Raw genomic sequence first — 23,976 nt, 5'->3', positions numbered from 1 at the left:
TAACACACACACTCTCTCTTACGCCCCCCTGGCAGTAATATAGGGGGCTATGACTTTATTACCCCTCATTAACACAAATTAGACCACTTGAGTCTCCCTGAATGGCGATGACAAATTGAATTAAGTGTTTGGAAACAAGTCAGTCCCCACCCCTGGCCAGGCTGCGACCATACTGCATTAACATTCATTGGAGGGGGTGTGTGTGTGTGTGTGTGTGTGTGTGTGTGTGTGTGTGTGTGTGTGTGTGTGTGTGTGTGTGTGTGTGTGTGTGTGTGTGTGTTATAAAAAACAGAGCTATTATTTAGAGGTAGGTGGAGTTTTGAGAGGCTGTGAATAGTTAAATTCCTTTAGAAATGATGTGGATCCTACAGGCTGTGGCGAGTTAACTGAGGAATAAAACAGAACAAAACAGAATAAAACTAAATAAAACGGAATAAAACTAAATAAAACAGAATAAAACAAAATAAACCTAAATAAAACAGAATAAAACTAAATAAACCTGAATAAAACAAAATAAAACAAAATAAAACAGAATAAAACAAAATAAAACAAAATAAACCTAAATAAAACAGAATAAAACTAAATAAACCTGAATAAAACAAAATAAAACAGAATAAAACAGAATTAAACAAAATAAAACAGAATAAAACTAAATAAAACAGAATAAAACAGAACAAAACAAAATAAAACGGAACAAAACAAAATAAAACAGAATAAAACAGAACAAAACAAAATAAAACGGAACAAAACAAAATAAAACAGGATAAAATAAAACAAAATAAACCAGAATAAAACAAAATAAAACAAAATAAAACAGAATTAAACAGAATAAAACAAAATAAAACAGAATAAAACATAATTAAACAAAATAAAACATAATTAAACAAAATAAAACAAAATAAAATAGAATTAAACAGAATTAAACAAAATAAAACAAAATAAAACAGAATGTTAAACAGAATAAAACAGAATATTAAACAGAATAAAACAGAATATTAAACAGAATATTAAACAGCATTAAAGAGTCGGTTTGGACCGAGGCTTCAGCCATTGAGGACGTCCAACAAGACTCAGAAGCTTTAGAAGCAAACATCCAGACACAGATATGGTTTATGAAATGAAATATATTAAAGAAAGTTCACTGCATCTGCTTTTTAATTTCACCTGCATTGAAATCAAATGTCTTCAATATGAATCAGACTCACCGTATCCTCAATTCATCTCAGAGCATCAATAAAAACTAAATTATGATTAAAGATTTACAACTTATATATACTGAACCCATATTAATACACAGAGTTGGTTTATAGATGGTGTTGACCCGTCTATGAATAGTAAAGGTAATCTCAACACATCATATCAACACATCATATCTCATCATATCACATCATATCTCACTGAGAATGATCACATTACAAGGAAACAATAATAAAAGCTTCACAATCACCAGCAGAATAACCTTCTTTGAGTTTTTATTATTGTTTATAGAAGATGTTTTTTATGTTTAAATAAACTTCATAAGAGAGACCGTGAGCTCATATATCTATATATATGTTTATATATATATATATATCTTATATATATCTATATCTATATATATATATATATATATATATATATATAAATATATATATATATATATATATATATATATAAATATATATATATATATATATATATATATATATATATATATAAATATATATATATATATATATATATAAATATATATATATATTTATATATATAAATATATATATATATATTTATATATATATATAAATATATATATATTTATATATATATATAGATTTATATATATATATTTATATCTATATATATATATATAGATATATATATATATATATATATATATATATATATATATATATAGCAGTGAGGTGATGACTGAATGAGTGTGAGTGTGTGAATGTGTGTGTGTGAGTGTGTCTCATTGTGTGACAGAGATACAACATCACTATCGTCTCACATGGACTGAGACGCTCTGCTGTAGGTTGTAGAAGACTGACACCTTGTGGCAGCCGGTGAGATTACAGTTGTCTCTGATTCCTCCTCACACATAAAGAAGTGAATCCAGATGAGACGTGTCGCCTGCCGTCTTGTAAGTGAAGTGATGAGTTGTATTATTCACATCTTTAACAAAGGCAGGACTTTCTGTTTCCTTGGTCTTGTTTTGAGTCGGTTGTGACGTCATTAGCCTTGTTATAATAAAGCAGAGATTCAGTGCACCACCCGGCCAGCGGCTCAGTGACCCAAATCAAGCTCACCCCTGATTCTGTGTCACCAACAGGTGTGTGACAGGTGGGGCTGGCATGCTGACGTGCTCCTGCTGGGTGTGTGTGACACCTTCAGCTCAACGTGTCATGAACACTTCAAAGAGATCACTGAGACGGAGGAGCTTTGAGGACCGGTTCTTCTGGTACGGACAGGCCGAGTGGACCGGTTCTACTGTGTGTTGAGAAGTTGAACCTGGAGCAGACCGAGGAGGACTTCTGGAACCACAAGAGTCACACAACGCCGTTCAGTCAGGTGAGACCAGAAACACACACACATGTTAGGAACAGGAAGAAGGTCGATGTTGCTCTGCAGCGTAGCGTCGTGTGTGTGTGTGTGTGTGTGTGTGTGTGTGTGTGTGTGTGTGTGTGTGTGTGTGTGTGTGTGTGTGTGTGTGTGTGTGTGTGTGTGTGTGTGTGTGTGTGAGAGCAGCTCTTTGTGCTTCAGTGTGTTTGTGAATGTTGCATCACCGTGGAGTTCATACTCTTGTATTTATTGAGTTCATACTCTTGTACTTATTGAGTTCATACTCTTGTATTTATTGAGTTCATACTCTTGTGTTTATTGAGTTCATACTCTTGTACTTATTGAGTTCATACTCTTGTACTTATTGAGTTCATACTCTTGTATTTATTGAGTTCATACTCTTGTACTTATTGAGTTCATACTCTTGTATTTATTGAGTTCATACTCTTGTATTTATTGAGTTCATACTCTTGTACTTATTGAGTTCATACTCTTGTACTTATTGAGTTCATACTCTTGTATTTATTGAGTTCATACTCTTGTACTTATTGAGTTCATACTCTTGTACTTATTGAGTTCATACTCTTGTACTTATTGAGTTCATACTCTTGTATTTATTGAGTTCATACTCTTGTGTTTATTGAGTTCATACTCTTGTACTTATTGAGTTCATACTCTTGTACTTATTGAGTTCATACTCTTGTATTTATTGAGTTCATACTCTTGTATTTATTGAGTTCATACTCTTGTGTTTATTGAGTTCATACTCTTGTACTTATTGAGTTCATACTCTTGTATTTATTGAGTTCATACTCTTGTATTTATTGAGTTCATACTCTTGTATTTATTGAGTTCATACTCTTGTACTTATTGAGTTCATACTCTTGTATTTATTGAGTTCATACTCTTGTATTTATTGAGTTCATACTCTTGTACTTATTGAGTTCATACTCTTGTACTTATTGAGTTCATACTCTTGTATTTATTGAGTTCATACTCTTGTGTTTATTGAGTTCATACTCTTGTACTTATTGAGTTCATACTCTTGTATTTATTGAGTTCATACTCTTGTGTTTATTGAGTTCATACTCTTGTACTTATTGAGTTCATACTCTTGTATTTATTGAGTTCATACTCTTGTGTTTATTGAGTTCATACTCTTGTACTTATTGAGTTCATACTCTTGTACTTATTGAGTTCATACTCTTGTACTTATTGAGTTCATACTCTTGTGTTTATTGAGTTCATACTCTTGTGTTTATTGAGTTCATACTCTTGTGTTTATTGAGTTCATACTCTTGTATTTATTGAGTTCATACTCTTGTGTTTATTGAGTTCATACTCTTGTACTTATTGAGTTCATACTCTTGTACTTATTGAGTTCATACTCTTGTACTTATTGAGTTCATACTCTTGTGTTTATTGAGTTCATACTCTTGTGTTTATTGAGTTCATACTCTTGTGTTTATTGAGTTCATACTCTTGTATTTATTGAGTTCATACTCTTGTGTTTATTGAGTTCATACTCTTGTACTTATTGAGTTCATACTCTTGTATTTATTGAGTTCATACTCTTGTATGTGTGTTGTCCTCTTTTCTGCTTCATTCTGCTGAGGCCTCACTGGTTTAAGGTTTCTGTAAATACAAAGGTCGGTCATGTAGAAGGTTCTTGTTGTCGTGTTGTAAACGTGACACCATGTGTCCCGGTGTGTTTCCTGAGTGTATAGTGAATGTTGTGAGCTGACAGGAAGCAGCTGAAACATGCGATAAAGGACCATGAACACGCCGTGTGTCTGGACACCTACGTCTGATCTAAAGACAGTTTGGAAGCTGTTGTTGGAACATATTTACATGAAACAGCAGATTAAGATTATTATGAATAACACACACACACACACACACACACACACACACACACACACACACACACACACACACACACACACACACACACACATCACGGATGCTGTGGAGCTATTGGCTGCTTTCAGATGTCACAGTTTGTCTGGAAACCAAAGAATGTGACTTCCTCCCTCGTGTTTCTTCCAGCTGTTTATATTTCAATCAGCTGACTCACAATGACATCATTCAGCTCAGGCATGTTTTTAATGTTTTTAATGTTTTAATGTTGGCGGTTGGGGCTTCAGTAGCTCATGTTAGTGTTTCTGTTGAAGGAGAAGGAAAACGTCACTTGTCCGTCCACACTTATCCAGTCCTGGGATTTACACCGACAACTCTGTTTGTAGCCTTCACCACTTCATCTGACTCTGCTCTGAATCAGGATTTCTGTTAGACTCTGGACTACAAGGGACAGTCTGAGTAATACTCACAGACTCGTTCATACTGCAGTGGTGTCAAACTCAATGTTATTCAATCAAAGGCTTCACTTCTTCTTCTTCTGTCAATGAAACACGTTTACCTTCAACGATCAAACAGCAGATGGTGCTAGAGGTTAATTTCAGTTTTTGCTTTTTGAGTTCATAAAGTTCATCCAGCGCTTTGATTAATGATGGATCTTCATTGAGTTGTATGTTTAGCCATCTGTCTGCCTTGTGTGGGTCACCTGCTGCAGTCTTAGAGATCATTATTATTATTATTATTATTATTATACATAATGTCCACATATGTAACAATATGTAGTCAACAGGCAGAGATGATGCAGCACACTCAATATGGAAGCGTCCACGAGACCGCTCTGGAGATCAAGTCCCAGCAGGACTAGAGGACGTGGTCCTGAGGGCTCCAGTGTCGGTGGTGAAGGTTGATCCCGTCGCTGTGCCTGGGTGGTCTGGTTCTTGAGGAGTGTGAAGCCAGTGGATGAGGAATGGAAGGATGTTGAGATGGAGAAGCTTCTAGATTGTGACAGGATTCTACCGAACTCTTATCAGCGGCGCTCAGTTTTACAAATGAACCTTCAGATTTGCTCAGATGTCCTACTGCACCACCAGAGTCCTGTGTGTTGAACACCTCAGAACATCCATTTGAAGGTGCAGTTGCATGAAGCTGAAGAGGTTTTTTTAATCTCTCCAGATGAAGTACCTCTTCCAGCCTTGGGGTTGTGCTGTTGCACCATCTTCCTGCTCCAGGTCTTGCTGGCCTAAAGACCGGCTTTGTATCCACCTGGAAGTGGTACAAAAGCACAGTTGTGCAGGAAGCTTCTGCAATTTCCTCCCTCTTGCGTCACAAACGCATTACTGTGCCTCTCACCCAAACCACAACCACATGGGACCCGGTGCAGCGCTGGAATTTTCCCACTGACAAAAACACACACACATGAACTGAACGGAGCGAGGAACCGGCCGGCCGGGCCGAGCTGTTGCCGTGATCCCTGCGGTGAACGAGTCTCTTCTTAGCAGCACCTGTCGTGTGTTTCTGGGAGCAAATGAAGGGCAGCGTCTCTGCACGTAGTACATCTACCGAGTATTCTTCAGAGTACTACCGAGTATTCTTCATTTCAGAGACGAGATGTTTGAGTTGTAATGGCTTTCAGTTGTGTTTCTCGGCTCGACCAGCAGCTGTGGCTGATCTTTGTTTGAAATCAGGGATGGATAAAGATTTCAGATTACAGAGTTCTAAGAAATGCAGCTTGTTTCTCCTCTCTGTAAATCAACCGTAATCACTCAGCTCCAACCTCTGCAAAAAGTAGGTTTATTAAAACGTTTGCAAGCATAAAGATGAGTTCATCCGTTCTCTGATTCCTGGAAAGCCACAGTGACTCACAGCTTCATCCGTCCTCTTTGGTTTCATGTCTGAAGATACTTCGGTGGTGCTGACGTAGTGTATTCCAAGCATTAGTGAGCCACACGTGGAACTACAGCAGCCGGGTGGAGTTTTGGTCTAAAGTTGGGTCCAACCATGAGCCGAGCTGCTGTTCATTACTTGTGAACAGAAATGAATCTTGTACGTTTCTCTGAAACCTGCAGTTACATTTTCGTCGGTGTTACCCAGAAACGATCTCCGGTGTGCGGAGTAGACCGCCCTCTGGCAGTTTAATCCACTGCATTATTAAGTAAGAAGAGATGAAAACAAATCAATTTACCACTTGGACGGTGATCAATGTAACAACACCATCACAAAACAACAACCCTGGGCCGTTTTTTAATGAACATTTCGTCCACGAGGATTAAGAATGAGAATGAAAACACGTTGTGATGCATGAGAGTGTTTTAATATCTCATGTTTTACAGTCACTGATTACACCCAAGTTATTCCAGGAGGTCACCGACCCCGATGTGCTCCAAAACATTATGAAATGTGATTCCTCACAATTCCATACTGGTAGTAGCGCTATGTGCTATATGCTAATGCTCATACTGTACTTCCATACTAGACTCTAATGTACACAGTACACAAATTGTATACATTTTTGCAGTTTATATGAAAACCAATACAACACTCTGACGTTTGTTCAGTCAAATATCAATTTAACTATTACATACTGGTGAATAAAGTTTCCACGCTGACAACAAAGAGCAACATGTGTTTCTGTAGACTTGTCTGTATAATGAATGTCTGCAGCTGTAAGCTCCTCTATCGTCTTTGTGATTTGCATCTTTTTGTTTGTATACTGATACGTTTAAGTAGACATACACTTCATGTCGTCACTTCTCTGTTGTGAATATAAACTACAGACTGATTAGAAATATAATAATATAGTAATATAGGTTTTTGGATTAGTTGCTACTAAGAAGAAATGATACACGGCATGAATGACGACGTTTTTACCACAAAACACCTCGGTACACGGTTCACACTGGATACGGACTGATTGTATACTGACTGACTGTAGACTGACTGACTGTAGACTGACTGTAGACTGACTGACTGTAGACTGACTGTAGACTGACTGACTGGCTGTAGACTGACTAACTGTAGACTGACTGTAGACTGACTGTAGACTGACTGACTGACTGTAGACTGACTAACTGTAGACTGACTTTAGACTGACTGACTGACTGGCTGTAGACTGACTAACTGTAGACTGACTGTAGACTGACTGACTGTAGACTGACTAACTGTAGACTGACTGTAGACTGACTGACTGGCTGTAGACTGACTGACTGTAGACTGACTGTAGACTGACTGACTGTAGACTGACTTTAGACTGACTGACTGGCTGTAGACTGACTGACTGTAGACTGACTGTAGACTGACTAACTGTAGACTGACTTTAGACTGACTGACTGGCTGTAGACTGACTAACTGTAGACTGACTGTAGACTGACTGACTGTAGACTGACTGACTGTAGACTGACTAACTGTAGACTGACTGTAGACTGACTGACTGGCTGTAGACTGACTGACTGTAGACTGACTGTAGACTGACTGACTGGCTGTAGACTGACTGACTGTAGATTGACTGTAGACTGACTGACTGACTGTAGACTAACTGCAGACTGACTGTAGACTGACTGACTGACTGGCTGTAGACTGACTGTAGACTGACTGACTGGCTGTAGACTGACTGACTGTAGACTGACTGTAGACTGACTGTAGACTGACTGACTGTTGACTGACTGTAGACTAACTGCAGACTGACTGCAGACTGGCTGTAGACTGACTGTAGACTGACTGTAGACTGGCTGACTGACTGTAAACTGACTGACTGACTGTAGACTGACTGACTGACTCACGGCTCAGTGAGTAGATGTCAGAAGTAGTCTGTGTAAACATCAGTGTGTGTATATATATATATATATATATATATACCCATGTGATAGAACAGTGAGGATCATTTTAACAGCTTCTTGAGTTGATCACCCTTACAGTACATACGTTGTTTATGTAGACACAGTCGTGTACACATCATTTGGTAGTGCACATTTAAATAACATTTGTTGTCAGATATCGTGTGATATGATTGGCTCCTCATCCCCAGCAGGCCATGAGGTGAGCGCTGAAGATGTCCTCTCTGCTGCTCTGTGGAATGACTTTCATGCTCGGCTGCTGTCCAATTTTATCTCCAGGAGTTGCTAGGCGACAGGAATATCCTCATATTGCACAAGTGTATTGTGGGAAATGATGGGACCAATAAGTGAGTTCTGCAGATGTGTAACTTGTTATCTGCTTTCAACGTTGTTGTTGTTGTTGTTGTTGTTGTTGTGGGTCAATGACAAAGCAGGGTGCCGTGAGAATGAACCGTCAGACAGACGAACAAACGCTAACGAAGCCGAGAAACATGATTTAAATCTTCATGTTTACCTTTAAAGCTCATCTGATCTACTGATCTACTGTAAAGCTCTACTGATCTACTCATCTACTGTAAAGCTCTACTGATCTACTCATCTACTGTAAAGCTCTACTCATCTACTGATCTACTGTAAAGCTCTACTCATCTACTGATCTACTGTAGAGGAACATCAGACGTTTAAACAGAGTGTTTCATGTAACAGCCATGACGCTAAGCTGCTCTTTGATTTCAAAATGTCAATAATTTCTACTTTCTATCAAAAGAACAACTCACCAGAGATGTGACGATTGACAGACTTTGTCTTTTTCCTTCAGTGCAGGTTGATTATATACATTATAACCTGTAAACGCATCACCAGCCTAAAGATTACTTTACAATGGAACTGCATCGTCAATTATGTTTCAAGGGAAGCTTAATTGACAAAGTTTTATTTCACGTACGTTTGTCTTTGACGATGTTTTACTAAATCTTACCAAGTAGTTTCTCTTTGTGTTGTTTCATTCAGTCTACAGCGTTAATCACATGTTCAGAGCTGCCACTGCAGTCCGGGAGGAAACACTTTCCTTTGGGAATGTAATTGAGAAGCCGATCGTTGTTTTGGAGCCGTTTCACCATCAAACCCAGTGTTTACACATATTTTCTGGTTTGAGCCGTCGACACCAAACACCGCAATCATGCAAGCGCCGCCATTTCCTGCAGTGATGGACCAGGTGTGCAGACGTGAGAGGCAGTGTGTGTTTGTCTCTATAACCGTTAGGTTTGTTACAAACAAGTGAAAGCTCATGAATAATGAATCCAACCAAAGGAAAAACGAAACGGGACATTATATTTCTGAAAGCCTGGCTCAAAAACAATACCTGTCATTTGTCAGTAAAAATAGCTTTTAACAGCTCACCGTGTCAGCAATATCAGGACAGTTCTTCACCAACGTGAACAGAGCTGTTGGTGAAGTTTCTCTTATGTTTCCATTAAATACCTTCTTTTATGGGTCGCAGGTTGCAAATGCTCCACAATACAAATGTTGTACCTTTTTAGAAAACATTACTCTGTTCAACATGAACATCAGTGGATTCTGTTTCTGCTCCAACGTCATGGTTACACTGCATTAGAAGTACAGACCCAGTACGGATACATGTGGGGACCCTAACAAAGGCCTCTGTGGTCCGTTCTCTGTGAAGGTAACGGAATATTTTCTTGTGATCGAGCTGAATGTGTGGATTCTGTTGCAGGGCGTAGTTGCGTAGTTGTGTGGTTGTGTGAGCAGCCGTGTTGTTAACGATGTTGGTCTTGGTGATGTGTGTGTCATTGATGTGGATATGAAGTCTGGTTGTGTATTGAGTCTGTGTAAGACTTCAGCAGAACACCGGAGCACTAGTCTCATTCGAGATTTAACCAGTAGCACTGGAACCAGCTGAACGGCACACAGACACAGCGCTGAAGAGTTCTAGAGTAGTGTGAAGAGTTCTAGAGTAGTGTGACGCGTTCTAGAGTAGTGTGACCCGTTCTAGAGTAGTGTGAAGCGTTCTAGAGTAGTGTGACGCGTTCTAGAGTAGTGTGAAGCGTTCTATAGTAGTGTGAAGCGTTCTATAGTAGTGTGAAGCGTTCTAGAGTAGTGTGACGCGTTCTAGAGTAGTGTGAAGTGTTCTATAGTAGTGTGAAGCGGTACAGAGTAGTGTGACGCGTTCTAGAGTAGTGTGAAGCGTTCTATAGTGTGAAGCGTTCTAGAGTAGTGTGAAGCGTTCTAGAGTAGTGTGACGCGTTCTAGAGTAGTGTGAAGTGTTCTATAGTAGTGTGACGCGTTCTAGAGTAGTGTGAAGCGGTACAGAGTAGTGTGAAGCGGTACAAAGTAGTGTGAAGCGGTACAGAGTAGTGTGAAGCGGTACAGAGTAGTGTGAAGCGTTCTAGAGTAGTGTGAAGCGGTACAGAGTAGTGTGAAGCGGTACAGAGTAGTGTGAAGCGGTACAGAGTAGTGTGAAGCGTTCTAGAGTAGTGTGAAGCGTTCTAGAGTAGTGTGAAGCGGTACAGAGTAGTGTGAAGCGTTCTAGAGTAGTGTGAAGCGTTCTAGAGTAGTGTGACGCGTTCTAGAGTAGTGTGAAGCGTTCTAGAGTAGTGTGAAGCGTTCTATAGTAGTGTGAAGAGTTCTATAGTAGTGTGAAGCGTTCTAGAGTAGTGTGACGCGTTCTATAGTAGTGTGAAGCGGTACAGAGTAGTGTGACGCGTTCTAGAGTAGTGTGAAGCGTTCTATAGTGTGAAGCGTTCTAGAGTAGTGTGACGCGTTCTAGAGTAGTGTGACGCGTTCTAGAGTAGTGTGAAGTGTTCTATAGTAGTGTGACGCGTTCTAGAGTAGTGTGAAGCGGTACAGAGTAGTGTGAAGCGGTACAAAGTAGTGTGAAGCGGTACAGAGTAGTGTGAAGCGGTACAGAGTAGTGTGAAGCGTTCTAGAGTAGTGTGAAGCGGTACAGAGTAGTGTGAAGCGTTCTAGAGTAGTGTGAAGCGGTACAGAGTAGTGTGAAGCGCTACAGAGTAGTGTGAAGCGTTCTAGAGTAGTGTGAAGCGGTACAGAGTAGTGTGAAGCGTTCTAGAGTAGTGTGAAGCGTTCTAGAGTAGTGTGAAGCGGTACAGAGTAGTGTGAAGCGTTCTAGAGTAGTGTGAAGCGTTCTAGAGTAGTGTGAAGCGGTACAGAGTAGTGTGAAGCGTTCTGTCAGCTGTACTGCATTAACAAACATCGCAAGAGAAAGGCGCCCAAAAGGTCTATTCGTAAAACATTACATGACGTCATCGTTCAGTCGGATTCGTCCTCAGTCTGCAGAAAGACACGGAGACGGTTCAAGACCACGTCTACAGGTTCCTGATTCTAGAACCTCTTTATACCACGTGGCACACACAGAAAGCCAGGCCCTTGCTGTCTTGTTTCATATTTTTATATGAAGTGGTTATTCTAGTGGATGAGCTGAGAACGCCCACAGACAGGAAGTGACTGAAGCAGACCAACGAGCGTCTGATTCTAATGCAGAACAACTTTTTAAGAAAACACAGCCACAGAGTAAATGTTGAGACTACTCGACGCCGTGCAGATCTTCTGCGGATACGCACCGGTGACTTGGAGGATTATTCCAACTGACAGTACATCTGCACCAGAGAAACAGCCGCTGAGAAGTAAGCTGATCACGCTGTGAGAGAAACTTAATAACCTGTCCGGCTCACTTAAACAGCAACGCTTTCTGGTTTCAGATAAATCCTTTGTGAAATTTCAATTACGGCATCAGAGCTGTGATCTGCCCTCAGAGGGACAGAGTCGTTATCTCGGAGCACCGCGAATGGTCAGCGCGGCGTCGCTGACGGAGAGTTCAATAACACCGCACTCGTCATCGTGATCCCTTCCACTTCGGTGGCTTTGAATAACAGTGGATACCATAAGTGTCACACAACAGGTATTCATGTTTTTGTAATGCCGTTCTTCCCCACAGGGGGTGGTCATGAGCTTCAAAGGGTCTGTTCCACAAACCTTTTCAGGGTTTCTCTTTTCTGTTTTTTTTTTTTTCCCTTATTCCAATTTTAAAATCAAACCGGCACCAATAAGCCGTGTAATGTGAAGGCCAGAGATGGTATCCTCTCCGGCTCGCTCTGTGGAATGACTTTCATGCTCAGCTGCTGTCCAATTTTATCCCCAGGAGTTGCTAGGCGACAGGAGCATCCTCATTACCAGTGTGTGCTGGGAGATGATGGGACCCATAAATGAGTTCTGCAGATCTGTGACTTATTATCGGCCGTCTGCACTGTTGTCACGAGGGGTCAATGAAAGAGAGGGATTCTATGCAAATGGGCCACGAGGTCATTCGGCAGAGCCGCCTCGGTCTTTGTCCTGCAGAACCAGACGGATCGGGTTTTAATGTTTCAGCTCTATTACGCCACATACAGGCTCGCTGTGTGATCTATGGTATTGTGATGCCGTTTCTCAGTCCGCATCATTAAGAGTATTTTAAAACGCATATCTGCAGCCAGCAGAGAGGCTGTGACGGCCGGAACAAAGAAGGAGACGGTGCATCATTACTGCGAGTGTTTTCAGAGAGCTGATTGGACCGATGGATTCATTCTCCAGATTCATATCTTATTGTTTGCCTTTTACATTATTACACGATGAAGAAGATTCTGTTAAAGTGGGCCAGGGTTTCATTTTGTCACGTTAGGATGGCAATAAGGAATAAGAAAACGCATGGATGAAGGGAGCATTTCATCGTCTGAGAAACTAGAGAAATACTAACCTTAACTGTCAATAAACGGTAAATAATAGCTTTTTTGTTGCAGGTTTTTTAAACACAAGAAAAACCTCTAAACATAGGATTGTCGGTATCTGTTGTGTTTTTCTGTGAGCATGAATGCAGCGGAGAGCAGCTTATTAAAGCGCTCATGTATCTGATCTTTATTCAGTCTCTCTCTGAAACTGTAAACCAGTCGCTGACTGTTTGAAGACTCACACAGATGGTTTCGATGAGTTTGAATAGAAAGTGTTTCACGATCATCAGCGAAGGTAAATCTGTCAGCGGAGGCCGGTGGCTTTGAGGAGAGCATATTATTAAATAATACATATTATTAAAGACTAACTGCAGAGACATTTATCCCAATGAATGCAGATTGTAAACCTTCATCACTGAAGACAAAGCAAGATGTTCGTTGGTTTTAGTGTTTGTGTTGTGAGCGAGAGAGAGGCTTAAAAAAACCTTCAGACTGAAAAGTAATCCACTACAGTGAGTCCTCCAGAGTCCTCCAATTACAGAGAGAGACTGTATAAAATAAAATAAAGAAAATAAAGAGAATATGAATTTAAGAGGGAAATAATCACACATGGGATTTAAATGGCTGTGATGCTGATGGTGTATTTATTGTTACGGTGCGTAAAAAGCACAAAAAGCTAAAATAATAGATAAGTGGTTTAAACATCTAAGTTTTTAGACTCCTGATGATCAGCTGATCGTAGCGTGATCAGAACTTAACAGAACTTTCTGGAAAAACAATAAAAGAGAGACCGAGACTAAACCTACTGAACTCCAGGTTAACTCCATCGTGAATGGATTCACAGCCACGGATCAGCTGTTGTGTCTCTGTAGTTCAGTGACATCAGACGAGTCCATGAAGCCTTCCCATCGATCAGTCGCACGGTGACGGAGCAGCTGAGCCCGTCTGATCGGGTCTCACGGTACGTCTGCCGTACAGCGAGTGCAGCTCTTTAACCGGGAGACATGAACCCTCTGAATCACACCAACGGCAAAGACTAACTAACGCTGATCCTGATCACCTGCCTCATTCTGGTGATAACGGATACAACAGCTGACCGATGATGCTGCCTTATTGTCTTCCTCAGTCATCTCCCGTCTGTTAAAGAACATTTAGTACACGGCAGAACTCTGTTTCTCTGCCCGTCGAGCTCTGCAGGGAGGTTTGTCGTGCACACAAATATATTATACATATATATACATGTATATTGCATAAAAACCAGCCACATGTGATCTGATCATGGGAGATACATATCTCATGAATGGTGCATCTAAGTAGATTATAAGGGCCTGTGTGCAGAGCGGCTAATGGAGGCGGCGTAGAGGGAATAGGACCTGTTAGCCTACTGTGTTTGCCTGAAATGTGAGCCCGCCGGGCTTTTCCACCACCGTTCTCACAGAGATAAATCCCTGTTGCACTTAGTAGTCATCCATTTTTAATGGCGCAGCCTCAGCTGGGGAGATGCATGAAGGTGGAGGGAGGGAGGGGGGAGGAAGGGGGGGTAACAGCCAAGGTGTGGATGACACCAGCCGGTTGCCTCGGGCTAATGTATGTACAGTCTCCTTGATGTGTTGCTGCAGAGCATGCTCAGCGTCAGCAGCAATCATCAACGTCTGAGGTTGTTTTGCTGTCGAGCCGTGAGACAGTGAAAGCATTCATGAGCTCATCGTGGTTTTATTTATTGTTCCCTCATTGACGGAGCATTTGTAAGAAACCGAGCACTCGCAGCTGCACAACTGTGTTCAGCCACCCCCCCCCCACCCCCCAGCAGCAAAGCCCTCCGCCTGCTTTGAGCCCCTTTTAAAGTCAGCAGCAGCCATTCCACAGATGGCAGGCGGAGAAGGCCGGGAGGGCCGGCTATTCAACCCACTTCAGTGCAAACATGATCCGTTTGAATGGCGAGGCGTGAGCCAAGACATTCTTGTGTGGGCAGACCTCCCTAAACAACCGCCGCACTGTGTTTGTCCTTCGGAGGCACATCTTTAGGATAGCAGAGCAGCTCGTTGTGTGCAGGAGGACTGAAGCGCTTCCAGGATCCACAGACGGCCTGGAGTCAGTGAGGGCGAGCAGGGCAAGCAGTCGGTGACTCCGGCCTCCTGCACACCAACAAAGAAGAACCCACCGAAGAACACGACCATAGCTCCACGTATTTGATAGGTTTTTATTTCTCTAGTGGATTCATATGTTGTTATTCTGCACAGCAGCATACAGGAAATCGTGGCAAAATATAAATAACAAAGTTCAACAGTGTTTTCTTTTTTTCTATTATTCATTTAATCAAAAAAATCCTCTGTTAAAAGTGGCAAATTGTGTCCGCCTGTTTCAATATGCAGGATGTAACATTGAGCAACTAAACCTTAGAAAGTATGGAGTCACCGTTATTTACAGACAATCACCTTCTGGTGAGCGACGCTTATAGCTTCTTGGAAATTCACTTCCGTCATGTTAAAATGCGACAAAATGAAAATACAATTATGTTATACAAAGATCAAAAATACTATCAAAACCCTTATTATAAATGGCAGCACTATATCAATAAACTGCTGTTGACATTTTACATGTAAGTACAAAATGGTGTTGAGGTAGCGCCCTCTGAAGTCACTTGTAATGTTAAAATACTGAATAAACATCACTTTATGTACAATACAGCAAATCTCTCTTCTGTCTTCAATGCAATTGTATTCCTTTGGTAAACAAAACGGTCAGACATGTGCAGTCCTGCAAAGACACTTTCAATCATACATTCACTACATTTTTGCATCTTTTTTGGGATTCTTTAGGAAGAGAAATAACGGGAGAACACGTCGTCTGCTGACATTCATTCCCTCCACGCTCAGAGGACAGACTCAGAGCAGCTTGAGACCGTCCGGTGGAGACCAAACCAACACCAAAACAAACCACTGAACTAACCGCTGTGAAGAAAGAGAGCCGACGGAGAGAAGGAAATCCAGTGTGTCGCACTTATTTGGGAATGTAAACATAAAGAAACGGGCTAGTGTCTCTGGATTATGACCGCTTGTGGAGTCGGAGGATGTCCTCGTGACACAGGACCGGAGGACAGTTTGGCTTGGCAACAATTGATTATAAAGTCCCCCAGAGAACAGAGTCCTGCACAGAGGCCACATTGTCTCTTCTCCCATTCCTGCCTCGCAGATTGAACGTCAACTTTTTGAGCAAGTTGGAGAATATGTTGTGGAGTTTTGTTGTTTTTTTTAGGCAGATGGGACCGAAGAGCTCCTCACGAGCAACTCGATGACACATTCTGGATCCTTTAATGGAAACATAACTTTGGTTTTCTAAGACGAGAAAGGAAATCGCAGCGAGCTTCGCTCAGCGTACAAAAATACTTAGAAATATGACATTCATCCCTCTCTGCCACGTCAGTGTGTTTACATGACCGACTCTCCAAATGTCCTCACACTGTGTGATTATTGATACACGTTTGTATATGCACACGCTCAAATGACTAGACACTAGCAAGAAAAATAAATCCAATGTATAAAGCATAACGTCGTTCTATGTCGATAAAATAACTATAAAAATATAAGAGATCTTAGAGAGAGGATCAAATCAATACGTTTATGAAATCAAAATCAAAACAGTCATCTGGAAATAGTTCAGTGCAATCCATGTACTCTGTAGTCTGTCTGTCTAGAAGATCTTCATCCTCTTACCGCCCACCGCCCTGCCGCCCTTCAGGGGTCTCTGGGACGGCTGGTCTTTGGACAGGGGACAGTACTTGATCGTGTGGGCATTGTCCCCGTTGGCGCTGCACAGGGGGCAGGTGTAAGCCCTCAGGATCGGGCACACGACCCTGCCGTCCGGAGTCTTCAGGACGTGGGAGCCGTACACCTCCTCGGGCGCCCCGTTGTTTCGGCAGAAGACGCAGATTTTGGGCTCCTGCTTGCTCCTGGAGGCGGGCTTGCGCATCTTCCTCTCCATGCCGAACAGGTCGAACCCGGCGAAGCTCCCGCCGAAGCCCGCCTCTCGCTCCGGCAGCTGCACGCCGAGCTGGTTCTGGAAGGGGCTCAGTATCGAGAAACGCTCTTTCAAGTCCAGGATGGAGGCCGGCGGGGGGCTCCCGGACGGGCAGCAGCAGTCCAGGTGTCCGCTCTCCCCGACGCCGCCCGCGATTACGCACGGACACGGCGGGGAATCGTCCAAGCCCAGGGTCGCTTTGAGGGACTCGGTGATGGAGTTCGGGTTCTGGGGCATGCTGAGCTTATTGTTCTTCGTGACCAACGTCGTCAGCCCGAGATAGTCGTTCCAGAAATTGAAAGTGTAGTCGTAGGGGCTGCGCGCGTTCAAATAGTTGTGATTGAGAAAATCCATGGCCGCGTCTGGTCGTTCGCTCGCGGTCATGAGGGTGAAGCAGCCGGAGTAATCCGCGAGGTCTTTGTAGCCAGGGTTCGTCTCCAGGACCGGTTCGTGCACGGCGACGTGGTCTCCAGTGTTCCTGTTGTGTTTGTGCGTCCTGCAAACAGGCTTTGTGGTTATAAGGACCGGGAGGGCGGGGCGCTCCCCCTCCACAAACCAAGTTAGGGATCAGGTCTGAAGCGGTCCCTCTCCTCAGCAGCGCGCACACACACACACTCTGCTTCAGACCGCGATCATCACGCGGGCGTTTCTGGAGATTCTGGTATTTCCATGAAATCAAAGTTGTGAATAGTTAATGATTGGGGAGCAGAGCGACAGTTCCGCTCTGACTGTTAATCACGTGATGTCAATTAGAGGAGGGCTCGGCTCTTTGTTCCCTCGTGGTGCTAACGCATCACAATCCCGCATGTTTCGTGAATCAATATCGTTAATCATTGCGCGTGAATACCGTCAGCCTACTCGGACGCTCGCACACGTTAACCCGTTGTGTGCCAGCAGCGGCAGCGGCCCTTTGTTCCTCCATCCTCTCCCTCCGTCACGGTCTGTGCTGGAGCATCCAGGACCCGAACCTGTGAACCAGACCCTCGTGTTTCCTCAAGCTGAAGACGTTCAACTATTGAAATAACCAGCAGCTTATGATGGTCATTAAATATAACTTACATGTGGAACATATTGTGAATAAGAAGTCTGTTTTCCTCCAGAGTAAACGACTCTTAAGGACACCTCAGTGTGACACACAGTCAGTCTGGGTTTTAAAGGCTCATGAGATCCAGACCAAACACCACATCAGTCCACATCAGTCCACATCAGTCCTGATGTCAACACAACATGCAGAGCTGCTCTTCAACAGGGGGCAGCATAGTGCAAACACAGGTCAGTTCATTCACATGAGAGACCCCTTCCTCCCACGTCTCTCCTCCCCCTGAATGAAGGAGACAAACAGAACCTACAGTAACGATGGCCGCCGGTGAGAGTCAGCACCAGGTCGTCAGTCTGTTCTGATGCAGGGAGGCGACAAGGAGCACGCAACCAAACCACACGGATCAATGGAAGTGAATCTCAGACACGTCAGCTGGTGGAGGTCTGATGAGGACTCTGCTCATCAGTGTAGTGCTGGTAAAGGGTCGGTCCACTCTTCCCTCTTACCTCTGCTGGTATCTGTGGAACTAACGGAGCTGAAACATCACAACAGCAGCTTTGATCTGGTCCACAGAACACACTGATTCTTCAGAGTCTAGATGTTAATTAACTAAGATGATAAAGAAGTACAACACTCACTATTTCATTACATCACAAAACATGGGAGGTAGATGCAGGATTCATCATTATATAAATATCATTATAGATGAAAGATCTTTTTGGGTTTGGAGTCTTTTTTTCACTTCTATGAAAAGCTGAGAAATACGATGATATTTGGCTCTGAAATCCCCCCCCCCCTCCCAAAAACCCCCTGCCTCATTCAATCACTCACGTCTGAGAGCCACATCTGGAGGGCCTGCTGGCTTTCCCACATTGTAAACAGACACATCTGTTGTCAGAGTTTTTAAAGGAAGAATCTTGTTCTGTTGGTTTCTGTGACAGAATGGACCATGGAGCCTTCAGCACCAAGTTCTCCCCTTAAACATCCACATCATCACAGAGTAACGCTCCATGGAGCTGCAGTGTGGCTGAACACAACGTTTGGGTTGGTGTTTCTGGTCATGTGCTCATATCTGGACGGCTCGTTGCAGGTAGAGGGATCAGTGTAATCTGACTTTTCTCTTCGTTTTAAACTACCTGTTAGGAGTCCACACGTTTACTGTTCTGATCTCTTCAATGATCCGTTCAGATCACGGCACATCGGCTCTCCATCGGCGGTGGAAGTGGTCCAGCTGTCACAAGCGGTCCGCTCTCTGCGTGCCTCTGACCCCGTGATGAAGTGGGCAGCTCAGGAATGTGGAAGCGGCCCTCTTGAAACGACGATAACACGAGTGACTGGCGTTCTAATTAAAACTTCCAGGGGGAGGCCGAGAGAACTCAGTGACTCGGAAGACCCACGTCTATTTTTAAGGGATCTAATGAGAAGGCTCTACCTTAGGAGTCACCGGGGTAACAGCAGAACTGGAAAGGCCCGGTCCAATGAGCCGCAGAGTTCCTCTCTGCTACTTTGGAATAGTATTGATGCTCAGTGGACTTTCCCTCCGGAGCCCACAAACAAATCTGAGTTTCATGACGAAGCATTAATAATGAACGTAATCGCCAGCTCCTTTTTTGCAAGCCGGGGCGGATTGAGCGAGCGGATTCCTCGCGTCGCCGCTGAAGTATTCACGGCCGTATTATTTCTTCATTCTGTTGTGACTAAGAGGGATTCATGCTCATCCATTAACTCCAGCTGATGCCGCCTCGAGGTTATCGGAGGAGGAAGTGAGATGATCGGTGGAATGAGGCGGAGCGTCGGCGTGGTGCTGGGGCCTCGCATCGATTGAGGAATCGCACCGACTAAGTGATTGTTGTGAGAGTGTGTTTTAGCTTGACAGGAGGAAGAAACGCAGATCATCAGGAGAAGAGGTGGCTGCTGAGGAAGACACGTTGTTCTTAATGACCACATCATGTCTCCTGCGTGGGCTCATTAGCCGTCGGAGGCCTGCATATAAAATGTGTTTCCTTTTGTTGCTCAAGACGTATCATGAAATGCAAATCAGCCCAGACGTGTCTTTATCTGAAGTCAGGGTGTGGTAGTGTGAGGTTTATTCCGTCCCGTAGAGCTGATCTGCTTCATGCATTATGATCATAATCAACACAGGAATAAACTCTGCTCGATTCATATTTGACTTGATAAATGAATGATTGATGTTATTGTTTTTTTTCCCGCCCGTATTGCGTCTGCTCACCCTGTTGGTACGTATCTAAAGGTATCGTTTGATGTTCTGACCCGTTAACACGGTGTCTGAGCCTCTCAGGCTGAACCGGAGCGCTCTTCTTCTGTGGACGTCTGCTTCTCTTCTTCTTCTCTGCTTCTTCTTTCTTTCATGAGTGGAGTTCCGGCGGTGGCCTTGGACAGAGGGAATGCATCGGGAGGGATTACACTGGAGCTTTGTGCCTGTTCCTCCACTGCTGCTGCAGGCAGCTGCTGTGGATAAATCATTTCAATGCCTTGCTCAAAGATACTTTAGAAGTGGATATTCCCTCCGACTCTATTTAAGCTGATAATCCAGGCCTCAGTAATACTCCTGTTTTTAATACCCCCCCACCCCCTCCCTCTGCATGTTTGCAGAGCGACATATTGATCACGAGACGATACATAACGGGTTTGCAGGAATTGCTGTAAAATCCATTTTTCCTTCTGGATTGCGGTGATGAAGATGAAGCTGAGTATGAAGACGTCTCTCTCTGTCTGAGCCTCAGACCCACAGATCACCGTGTTTTCACTCACAACCACCACAGCTCTGTTTGTGATTATGCAAATGAGAAAACATGCAGGAAATTTAATCAGTGCGCAAATTTGATTTCACGTGAACGATTGCTCGAGGGGGGGGGGCTCGATCGCATAATATCGAGCATCCACATTATGTTGAATGTTTGTTTTCACAGTGGGCCGCAGCTTTACGGGCTCACGGTCTGGAGGTCTGGAGGTTTGGAGGTTTGGAGTTAAGGTCTGATTATCCTTTGTTCTCCCCTGAGATGCTGAATGGAAACTGCTCTTAATGGGAAGCGTTTCCATATCGCCAGCAAAGCGCAGCAGCTTGTGTTTATGCATTTTTATTATTGTTGCGTCCCCTGAACCACATATCTGAGTGCTCCGTTTTCTTTTGTTCCCCGGCTGAACAGAAAACGGGCTCTTTGTATAGCTGCACATAAACACGGAGGATGTGCGGTTCTGTGTGCCGCTGCAGATAACTGGTGATTAAAGTGGATGCTGCTCCAGGAGCGTGGCAGAACAGAAGCTAATAAAGCGTGTCAGTCAATAATAAGGGAGGCGGGTCTGTTTGTCAGGCTCAGAGATGGAGAACAAATACACGTCATTCAGCGTTCGGGAGCGACCCGGTTCGGTCGTCCTGCGACCCGGAGCTTCGAGGTACTGAGTACTGTGCCCCTTCCCCCCGGAGAGCTCAAGTTATTTCACTACTTTTTAGCAAATAGCAGAAGTGACTTTCGGTGTGCAGAGGTTTGTGGGCATCTGGCCTCAGGTGTCTCCTCATATTCAGTTTGCTGCATCGAGAGTCTAAACACAGAAAATAGATGTGATCTCTTGATTGAACTTTTAGTGATTTAACATGATTTTAAATGTAGAAATGAACCATAGTGGGCAACAGATGAACACAAACCTCCATTAAAGCACCGATCCTCGACAGAAGCTCGTCGTCATGATGCCTCGTTCCCTTTTGTCTCTTGTCTCTTGTCTCTTGTGTTTGTCTCTTGTCTCTTGTGTTTGTCTCTCAGCCTCTGACAGCACAGACTCCTCAGGCTTCATCAGGCTTCACTGTGCGACTGCAAACAGAGCGTGATGCTAATTGACTGCCTGCCATCTTCTCCCATCTGCGGGGGGGGGGGGGGGGGGGGAAAGCCATATTTAATGCGTTGATTAAAATCTAATCCCTCCATGTGAGTCAGAGATGAAAGTCATTTTCATGTAATGGAGACTATTAATATTTAGATATAGAAAGGAAACCAGACTTCAGATTTGCAATCAGCTGGAGGATCGTAGATGATATTTAAGGCTGGAAACCAAAGCCAGAAATTCAAATCTGAATCTTTTCTTCTGACGTATAAATGTGTGTTTTCATATTTATCTCTTGTTTTAGTTATAGTGAGAGCCTGTCGGTCATGAATCAAGCTTTTCTCACTTATCTGCCACATTGGATGTCTTCTCGTCATGACATCACTAGAATGTGGACTCCCCTGTCCCCGCCCCCTTTATTCACTACTGGCCTGGGGCTCTTTGCTCCACTGAAGGGAAGTCTTCTTGCTACACATTAAATATGTCTTCATGTGCAGAAGTCGACTGTGCACAGAGAGCCCTGAGCTCGACCCCCATCCATTGAACCCCAGCTGTGAGTCTGGAGACGTCCGCCAGCGTCAGGGCTGGACCTCAGTATCAAATCCCTGCAGCCAGGTTCAGAAGACGGAGTTCAGAAGTTGTGAAGACATTGAGAGTCCTGGATGTTCTCTGACGAGATCTTCTCACTGAAGCAGCTGGTGTTCATTGGCTGTCGACTCTACCTGCTGCTGGTGGTGCAGGTTTGAGAGTCAAACTGCAGATCTGCTGCCGTCTTCTGTTAACTCTACCTTTAAATCGGGATGTGATGATTAACTGTCCACATGCTTTTGTCCATGTGGTGTGTCTTTCCTTTGATGCGTGACAGTAGAGGACTAGCGTCTTCCTTCATGAAACTACAAAAGTTAGACACAACGTCAGATCAAAGTACGTCTGTGACTCGTCCCCCGACGTGACTACTGGTGAGATGTTTCCATGGCCGCCGCCGTTAGCTGCCTTCATGAGCGCGTCCCCGTCCTCATTAAACGCCGTTACTGTGCGCTCTCAGGTGATTGATTTGTGCACGTGAGAACGTCGTGTGTGTGTGCGTGTGTGTGTGTGTGTGTGTGTGTGTGTGTGTGTGTGTGGGCCCATGAACACGTACACGTTAGAAGTGTGTGTGTGTGTGTGTGTGTGTGTGTGTGAGTGTGTCGTGTGTGTGTGTGTGTGTGTGTGTGTGTGTGTGTGTGTGTGTGTGTGTGTGTGCGTGCGTGTGTGCGTGTGGGGGAGATGACATCCGTGTTCACTGATCCGAGTGAAACTTGGAGGTCAGTTTCTGTGGCGTTTCCTCAGGAAGATATCTCTCCCCCGCATATCCTCCTCTCACCTGTCAGCTGTCATGAAGGAGTGAACGTCAGATAACCGGACGCTTCGCTCAGCGGAGCAGCCAGAGGAAGGTTTCTACAGGCGGCTCCAATCAATTTCATTCACCGATAGAGAGGAGAAGCGGGTCCAGCCGACAAAACAAAGTGAAACGCGTCTATTTACAGAGTTATTGAATCATAACATACATGTATTCAACCTGCTCCAACGTTCTTGTTTTAAGGGAGGTTTACATTTAGGTATAAACATAATAATAATCCCACCGTATCTCAAGTATTCCATCCCTACATTGCAGAGGGCATGCTAAGCAGTATCGTTGGAGCTAAATCCGTATTGGCCGTTAAAGAGGTGGTGAGGGGAGGTACTGCAGCATGCTGCTGCTCTGACATTCATCCTGTCACAGACCTGCTTTCACACCTTTAAAGCTGAGAACTGAAGAGGCGCCCAGAGGAAGGCAGGATGTGCTCACGCTCACGCTCACGCTCACGCTCACGCGTTTGTATTTGTATTTGCAGAACAGCCAATAGGAACGCCCCCCTCTCTCTGAAATGACCTGTGATTGGCCAAAGTCTCCCTTCACAACATCTAGTTTTCTCTTTTGAATTACAACATGCTGAAAGGCTTTAATCGTGAGGCCAAAGACATTCTCCTCACCGCAGCTTTAACCAGAGTTTAGCTGCCAAACCTTCCTTGGGTTTGGATCTGTCAACACGCTACGGGCGGCAAAAGCAGCTATTTTGTCAGTTCATGTTTCACTCGT

General features: G+C 43.6%; 1 protein-coding gene across 1 annotated transcript; it reads right to left on the bottom strand.

Annotated features, from left to right (window-relative positions):
* Positions 1-16,201: 16,201 nt before the first annotated feature.
* On the bottom strand, positions 16,202-17,643 carry nanos1 (nanos homolog 1). Its single transcript, XM_068715258.1, has one exon. It carries the CDS (start codon positions 17,363-17,365, stop codon positions 16,655-16,657), a length of 711 nt encoding a protein of 236 aa, XP_068571359.1. The 5' UTR covers positions 17,366-17,643; the 3' UTR covers positions 16,202-16,654.
* Positions 17,644-23,976: the final 6,333 nt, after the last annotated feature.

Source organism: Cebidichthys violaceus, unplaced genomic scaffold (genome assembly GCF_023349555.1).
Source record: "Cebidichthys violaceus isolate CVI_PGR_0920_01 unplaced genomic scaffold, fCebVio1.0.p SCAF_2, whole genome shotgun sequence".
Taxonomy (NCBI): Eukaryota; Metazoa; Chordata; class Actinopteri; order Perciformes; family Stichaeidae; genus Cebidichthys; species Cebidichthys violaceus.
The sequence above is the reverse complement of the archived record's forward strand: the minus strand, read 5'-3'. Positions and strand labels throughout refer to the sequence as shown.